Source organism: Symsagittifera roscoffensis, chromosome 8 (genome assembly GCF_963678635.1).
Source record: "Symsagittifera roscoffensis chromosome 8, txSymRosc1.1, whole genome shotgun sequence".
Taxonomy (NCBI): Eukaryota; Metazoa; Xenacoelomorpha; order Acoela; family Convolutidae; genus Symsagittifera; species Symsagittifera roscoffensis.
Window position 1 is genome coordinate 49,499,931 of NC_087069.1, and position 8,348 is coordinate 49,508,278.

The 8,348-nt window shown below is 50.5% G+C and overlaps 1 protein-coding gene across 1 annotated transcript; it reads left to right on the plus strand.

The window, feature by feature from the left end:
• The first annotated feature begins 6,526 nt into the window (after positions 1 to 6,526).
• LOC134853670 (uncharacterized) lies at positions 6,527 to 7,411 on the plus strand. Its single transcript, XM_063869680.1, has one exon. It carries the CDS (start codon positions 6,527 to 6,529, stop codon positions 7,409 to 7,411), a length of 885 nt encoding a protein of 294 aa, XP_063725750.1.
• The last annotated feature ends 937 nt before the right edge of the window (positions 7,412 to 8,348 follow it).

The window sequence follows — 8,348 nt, forward strand, 5'->3', positions numbered from 1 at the left end:
TAGCTTACAAAGCGGAAATTCAGGGTGCAGGTGCAAGCAGATTTTGATTGCTGCTTAGCGATAACGCGACAGTTTTGCATGGCTGTGAATTTTGGGGCGTAGACAAAGTTATATCTGCTGCAAACGTCTGTAAATGACCACTGGCACTGCATCTTGAGACCCACTCAACTTTCTGGGGCCTCACTGACAGACGGCGACCCGCGATGAAGACATCGATCTTGAGTCCGGGGAGTATGTGCCAGTCGGTCTTATTTCGAAGCATAAGCCTTGAGAAAATGTTTAATCTTGATTTTGGAGTGAAATGATACTTTTCAAAAATTCGAGTTTCTTGCGACAACTGAAAATACAAGAAAAATAAGATGAGAAGATTCGAACTACAATCGAAGGAAAGTAGTCAAAAAAAGCAGCTGGAAATAGCTATTCGCATTTTCCAAGACATAATTCGAATAAAAGTAAAACTATATTTTTTCCTGGCAGAAGACGGAACGTGGTCGCGAGTGGAGAAGAAATAAATTAGAGTGGAACAAAGTGAACCTTCGATGGAAAGTTGAATATTATTCTGCTGCAAACTTCTGTAAATGACCACTGGCACTGCATCTTTAGACCCACTCAACTTTCTGGGGCCTCACTGACAGACGGCGACCCGCGATGAAGACTTCGATCTTGAGTCCGGGGAGTATGTGCCAGTCGGTCATATTTGGAAGCATAAGCCTTGAGAAAATGTTTAGTCTTGATTTTGGAGTGAAATGCTGCTTTTCAAAAATTCGAATTTCTTGCGACAACTGGAAATACAAGAAAAATAAGATGAGAAGATTCGAACTACAATCGCGGGAAAGTAGTCAAAAAAGCAGCTGGAAATAGCTATTCGCATTTTCCAATACATAATTCGATAAGAGTATAAAATACTTTTTCTGGCAGAAGACGTAACGTGGTCGCGAGTGGAGAAGAAATAAATTAGAGTGAAACTTCGGTGGAAAGGTGGACAACTGAAGCTGCCAAATTGTCCAAATCAAAACTTTCTTGAGTTAAATCTTGCTTATTTCAAATTTCTTGAGTTAAACTTAATTACTGGATTAATTCTAGAGTTGCTTATTAATTTAGTTACTCGATTTTAGAAGTCGTGTCGATATATAAGTACTCAATTAAAGTTTCTTGAATGTGTTATACATTGTTATGTTGAGCTAGGGAGAGTTTTTGAATGATCCATCTGAAACGGATCAAAGGTCCACTGTCTAATCAAACGTATCTATACATTAGGTTCCGACCCTGTTTCGAACGGCGTTCGCGTATTTTAGGTATTTCGAGACCTGAGTATGGGGGCGTTCTTATTTTCTAGAGTGGGAGTGATTTGTTAGTGACCTTTAAGCTGTAACGCGGGTTTTAGTCTCATGTCGCAAGTGAACCGAAATGGCTCCGACCACTTGAGGTAGAAAAACACAAGAGTTAGTGTCCCGGACTTTTGAGACAATGGTTATAGGACCTATTTATCTTTAACCTCATATGTGACTTAAGTAGGTGACTGTTACATTGATCTGGACCATTGAGCAGCTTCAGATGTCCACCTTTCCACCGAATATTCATTCTGGTCCACTCTAATTTCTTTCTTCTCCACTCGCGATCATTTTCCGTCTTCTGCCAAGAATAAGACAGCTCTACTCTCGTTCGAGATATATATTAGAGATTGCGAATAGCAATTTTTGCTGCTATTTTTTGACTACTTTCCCGCGATTGTGGTCGGCTTCTTCTGATCCTATTTTTTTGTCTTTCAGTTGTCGCGAGAATCTTGAGCATGTCATGCTAAGTTCGAATTTTTGAAAAATTGTATTTCACCCCAAAATCAAAACTAAATGTTTTCCCAAGGTCAAACATCCAAAAATGACGGACTGGCACATACTCCCCGTACTCAAGATTGATGTCCTCATGGCGTGTCGCCTTCTGTAAGTGAGCCCCCTCATGTTGAGTGCGTCTCAAGATACAGTGCCAGTGGTCATCTAGAGAAGTTGGCAGCAGATTTAACTTTATCTAAACCCCAAAATTCACAGCAGCCATGCAAAATTGTCACATTATCACTAAACAGCAATCAAAATCTGCATACACCTGCACCCTGAATTCCAGCTGTGTAAACTATCAGTAAAATTTTTTTTGTTTTGCCCATTCAGAAAATTGTCATGCAGCATTTTGATTTATATAGTAGATATAGTAAACTAGTAACAAAAAATTTTTTTTAAAATTTATTTTCCGTGCCCTCAAACTTCATCTGAGTTCACACTCAAGTCCCTTTTTCGTTCCCGCGCCCACGACTCAAGAACCAATCCCTGAACATGCTCTTCAGTTTGTGCCCCTTGTCCTGAACACACTCGACATCGTATTCTGCCTTGCCATTTCTTCTTCGTCATCGGAACAGATTACGATCTCTTCCCATGCATTCAGCTGTTCGTAGGCCCGCATCCATTTCTTTAGCTCTTGTGGCCTTTTCGCTTGATTCGACAGACCCTTCACTTTAGTTTCCCTATTCACCCAAAAGGAAATGAGCAAGCTTAGACTCACGTTCTTCGCCAATTCCTCCTCCAATATCGGTTCCCTCGCTTTGGTGTTATCTCGAGACACACTACTAACTCTTTTCCAACCCGTGGTTATTTCATTGCGATGGGTTAGCAAGGGTCTCTTGAAAGCTTGCGCGCTATCTCGGCCAGGAACTGTCGTTTTCTTTCTGATGCTTCTTCATGTGATCCTTCGTCACCGTGTACAACCAAGACGTCAACGTCGCTCGAAACCAAGGGAAGCTTCTTATGCGACTCCAACGTGCCTCACCTCCATGAGTATAGAGAACACTCTGCACGCAGTCTCCAGCTGTAATCAATCGCATGTATTGATTCCGCTGTTGGTGCCGTCGACTCTCGATATTTCGTCACGTTTTCCTCGATCCACCGTAACGCCAGCATGCCAGTTCGAAGAGGAGTGCCTTCACGTGGCAAACTGGATTTCATACGAAACCTCCTCTTTTCGTGGATGGAGCTTCACAGGCCCCCGGCGTGGAATGGACACCCACCAGTCGCGCGTCCGGGTTTTTGTCTAACAGGGGCGTGGTTCCAGCGCACGACCCCTGTGAGTTAATCAGAGCTGGAGACGTCGAGTCAAACCCTGTCCCAGTTGCTCGTCTTGCAATGTGACCCTCCGCAGTGGCGCTCCGTCCTTGGAGTGCAGCGAGACCGGGTGCACTGCTGTATGCCACAAGAAGAAAGAATGCAGCGGGATGAGCAGATATTGGATTCAACCAGAGTGGAGATGCAGGTCACACGGCGGGACCGCTGTAGAGCCTCCAACAGCGATCCCAGCACGGCCCAGCGGCATTTGTATCTCCTGCATGGGGATTGTCCGCCCTCACCAACCAGGGCTCACGTGCAGCGAGCCCGAGTGTCAGGTGACGTGCCACAAGAAATGCAGCAAGCGTAGCAGATACGCCACGGGAGACTGGAGCTGCCCAAAACACTACACCGCTCCGCTCCCGCCCTCTTTGACGATTGCCGGCAGGGAGGTGAGCAGCCTCTCTTCTTCCCAGCCGGATCCCGACTCGGGAGAGAAGCGCACCTGCCAAGGGTGCTAGAAGACTATTGCCCGCAACACGACGGGGATCGCTTGCGCAGACTGCAAAGGCCTGTTCCACAAGGTGTGTGTCGGCCGGCGCGGGTCTACGCGGGACGAGGTGGAGATGTACGCAGGCGGCCTGTCCTGGGCCTGCGGGTGTGTCCCCACTAACTCTCAGCCTGGCAACGAGCAAGACGCGGAAGAGCGTGGCAGCAGTGCTAAGTTCGTGCCGAAAGGGACACTTAGACTCTTTCAGTGGAATGCTGACGTCATTAAACTAAAGATCAACGAACTCGGAGAAAGGATGAAGAATCTGGGCGTGGATATCGCTCTGATCCAGGAGTCCAAGCTCCGCGTGAAAGACAAGACTCCAAGGATCGAGGGTTACAGCACGGTCAGGGCAGACCGTAGAGGACCTAAACCAGGCGGCGGCCTCATCAGCTTCGTGAAGGATGACATAGCTTTCGAGTCCCGCCCCTGTTGGAACCAGATGACGGGTAACGTGGAGTCGTCCCGCCTCAAAATTTGGCTGAGCAAGAAAAGCTGGATCACGCTCCACAATCTCTACATTCCGACCAACAGGGACACGAACACCGAGGAAGTGTTGGTTCTTGACAACCTTCAAGTCGGCAAAGACAGCTTCTTCGGGGGCGACCTCAATGGCCACTCCCAGCTGTGGGACCAGTCACAGCCTCAAGACAGCAGAGGAGATCGTTTAGAGGAGTGGATGGCCGACAACGACCTCGTGTGCGCCAACGATGGGTGGGCCACTCGCGTCAACCGGGGCACTGCAGGCCTGAGCTCGCCCGACGTCCTTTTCACTCCGTCGAGCTGGAGTAGCAAGACTGAGTGGACGGTCGGTGAGTGTTTGGGATCGGACCACCTCCCTGTGGTGATCACCATCAGATGCACCGTCGTCCAGTTTCCGCAGTTGGAGAAGAACGCCCGTTGGAAGAAGAAGGATGTCAACTGGGCCGCCTTCTCCTCTGCGGTGGAAGAGCCAGCCAGCAGCTGGAACCCACTGGACACAGTTCACAGAAGAGCCAAGAAGTTCACGGAAGACATCCTGAGTGCTGCCAAGGAGCACGTGGGGAAGACGAAGCCCGGCAAACATCGCAACGCGGGCATTTCTGCGACTGTCAGAGCCTTGGTCAAGAAAAGGAACTTTTCCCGCAGACGGATCAACACCCACCGCCAAGAATGGGTCACCGCCTGCGGAGAGGTTAACGAAGGTTAACGAAGACATGGGGCATCCTCGGCTCCATCAGCGGCCAGCCGGACTTGTGCTGCCCTAACGAGGCGATCCGCCACAACGGCAAGGTCCTTGTCTCTTACGAGAGCAAAGCCGATGCCTTCGCTGCCCATAATGCCAAGGTGAGCAAGCTGGAATTCTCTAGAGAGGAAAGGGAGAAAAACAGACTTGCCAAAATCAGAGGCAACGCTCCTAGCGTGGACGACAGCTCCACAGCAGAATTCAGCATTGAGGAGCTGAACAGAGCCATCAAGAAGATGAGGAAGAACGGAGCGGCTGGCCCCGACGACATCCCCCCCAGTTTCCTGAAAGCCTTGGGACCTCTAGCGAGGGGGGAGTTGCTGGGGAGCTTCAACCAGTCGCTCCACGAGTTGGAAGTGCCGCAGGCTTGGCGGAATGCGACCATCATTCCTTTGCTGAAGGCAGGGAAACCAGCGGGCTCGATCGAGTCGTACCGTCCCGTCAGCCTCACCTCCTGCATCATGAAGACCATGGAACGGATGGTTCACACTCGTCTGTACCATCTGGCGGAGGCCAGGGGCATCTTCAAACATTCGCAGGCCGGCTTCAGGAAAAACAGAAGTTGCGAAGACCAGCTCCTGCGGATGATCCAGGACGTCAGCGACGGCTTCCAAGAGAAGAAACCGAGACGGACCGTCATGGCTCTCCTGGACCTTTCCCGGGCCTACGATAGGGTGTGGAAGTTGGTGAGACGCCTTCCTTAGCAACAGGCAATTTCGAACGATGTTCAACGGCAGCCTTTGTCGCACAAGATGGCTGATCCACGGAGTTCCGCAGGGAGCTGTGACCTCCCCCTGCTGTTAATCTTTTACATCAACTCTTTGCCCGATGAGATCAAAAACCTTGTCAACGATAGTCTCTTCGCTGACGACCTCACCATCTGGTCCAGCCATTACAACAAAGAAGAAGCTAGCAGATACGTACAACTGGCTGTCCAGAAGATCGATGAATGGTGCAAGAAGAAGAAGAAGATGCTCCTCAGTGAGAAGAGCGTGGTCACCTTCTTCTCCTCTAGCTCCGGGGACGCCAGATGGAAGCCGGACATTACGTTGGGGGGTAACACCCTCAAGTTCGATCCCTGCCCCAAACTCCTGGGGCTGGTGATCAACAGGACCCTGTCCTTCCAGCAGCACGTCGACAAGGTGGTCGACAAGGTTCGCAAACGTTGCAACCTCCTGGCCTGCTTGAGGACTTCAAACTGGGGCTGGAAGAAGAAACCCTTGGGGAGAGTGTTTCTTGCCACCAGCGGAGCATCATGGACTTTGCCGCCCCTGCCTCGCAACCATGACTCTCCAAAACCCAGATGGACAGACTCGACCGCGCCCAGAACCAGGCCCTCCGTCGGGTTACTGGGCAAGCCGCCTCCACTCCAGTTGAGGCCCTGCGTCTGGAGAGCCGCATGCAGAGCTACCGGACCAACTCTCAGAGACTCACAGCCATCTACCGGGAGAGAGCCTACAGGTGCCCCGAGGGCCACCCCGCTCGTATCGCCCTGGAGAAGGACCAACCTCACCGGCTCTGCAGAGACAGCTGGAGAGAACTCAGCAACAGGATCAGTTCCACCCTCCCCAACGAGCTCGCCGACAGGGAGCCCCTTCCCACCATTGAGGAAGAGGTTTGGACCCCACAGAGACGTTGGCGGATCAACAACACCGTCGTAGGCTTGAGATGCTCCGAAGAGACGAAACAGAAGGCGACCGAGACGATTCGGAACATCGACGCCACATGACCATCTACACAGACGGTTCCGCCAAAGATGGGACTAGGGACGGAGGGTCAGCAATGGTTGTTACGACAGGTGATCCCCTCGACCCTCAAACCAACTTCTTCGAGACGATTCGCGGCAGGATGCTCACCTCCTCGTTTGACGAAGAGAATGAGACACTGGGAGCTGCAGTTAGGTGGTTGGAGGATAACACCCCTAACAATAGTGACAAGGGCCTTATTTGCACTGATAGCCAAGCCCTGACATCGGCTCTGGCAAACGACAGCAGAGAAGTGAGCAACATCACTAGAAAACTTGACACACTCAACCGCGAGATCATCATTCAGTGGATCCCTAGCCACGTGGGCATTGTAGGGAACGAGAGGGCCGACGCTCTGGCCAATGAAGCCTCTGGGTTGAAGGAGAGAGCAAAACCAACCACCTACAAGAGCTCCGTAGCCACCATCAAACGTACGATTAAAAATCCAAGCCCCTCTCACGCCAGAACAGCTCAGGTCTACCAAAAGCTGTCAAGAAAACGTGACGAAAAGACCCTTCTGTCGATAAGAGGCGCAGTCATGCTAGCCAGGCTCCGCTCTGGATACAGCATGCTCTTGGCCGGGTATAGGACTCTGATGAACCCCGCCGAGAGCCCCTCCTGTCCCAGATGCGAGGAGGCCAACGAAACAGTGGAATACTGGCTCCTCGATTGCCCTGAGACGATAGCGGCCAGACAAGAAATTTTTGGACGCACGACGGTGGAATTGTCAATTCTCGCCAAAGACCCAGAAGGTGCGGTCGCGCTGGCGAAGCGGACCCTTCGGAAAACTTCGGCGCACCCACAATGAAAGAAAGAAGAAAGAAAGACGCCAGCATGGAGCTCACCACGAAACGGGTGACCTTCTGCTGATGATCGGGTAACCCAATTGACCGAATTTCTTCCACGTCCAATATCAGGCAATGTTCGAACGCTCCGGATACCACACTGTTTGTGCCAGACAGTGGCCTGGGCATTCACCATGTGTCAGGCTGATACTCAGGAGGTTGCGTTCTCCGAAAGTTTCCAACACAGGTTCAATCTCCATCATTTTCTCATGCGTCACCTCATTTTCGCCCCTTGCTGGGACTCTATTCATCACTTTCCCGATCGTGTTCTGTCTCTCGAAATCACTCGTGTTTTCTCTTTGTATGCTCAAGAGTTCTTTACCCGAGATCTCACTCAAGTTCTCTCCTTGGTCCCCCGGCACAGCCCCAGGATCTTCTTTAACAGTTTATGTGAGTGATGCGACATTCGAGCCAGGCGTACACACTTGGGTATCGAGAAGGCTCCGTCAATTAATATCCTCTGACATGGGTCATAAACTATTCCCATTACTCCAGACACCTATTGATACTCTCGTGGTTTTGTGGGCTTCGAATAGTCATCTGCTTGGGCTAAATTACGATGCTCGTCATGCCCCTCCTCGAATTTCTTGTTGTAGAACCTTCGTATTTCATCAAGCTTCCATGGCTCTCTAGAGACTGCCTTGAGCCATCCCCTTTTTCGATTCCAATACTCTGGTACACGTTCAGGATGACAGTGGAGACTCTCCTTTCCATAGGTTTACTTCCCATCGCTTTTCGATGGCACACTTGAACAGTAGTGGCGGTTATCACTGACATGATCCACCTCAAGAAACACGTGAAATCTTTTCTCCTCGCTAGGCTCAATCCCGAATTGTATCGGGCAATAAGCTGCACCAGCATTTAATATACCCGCAGACCCCTGTCGCCCAGCTTAAGTTT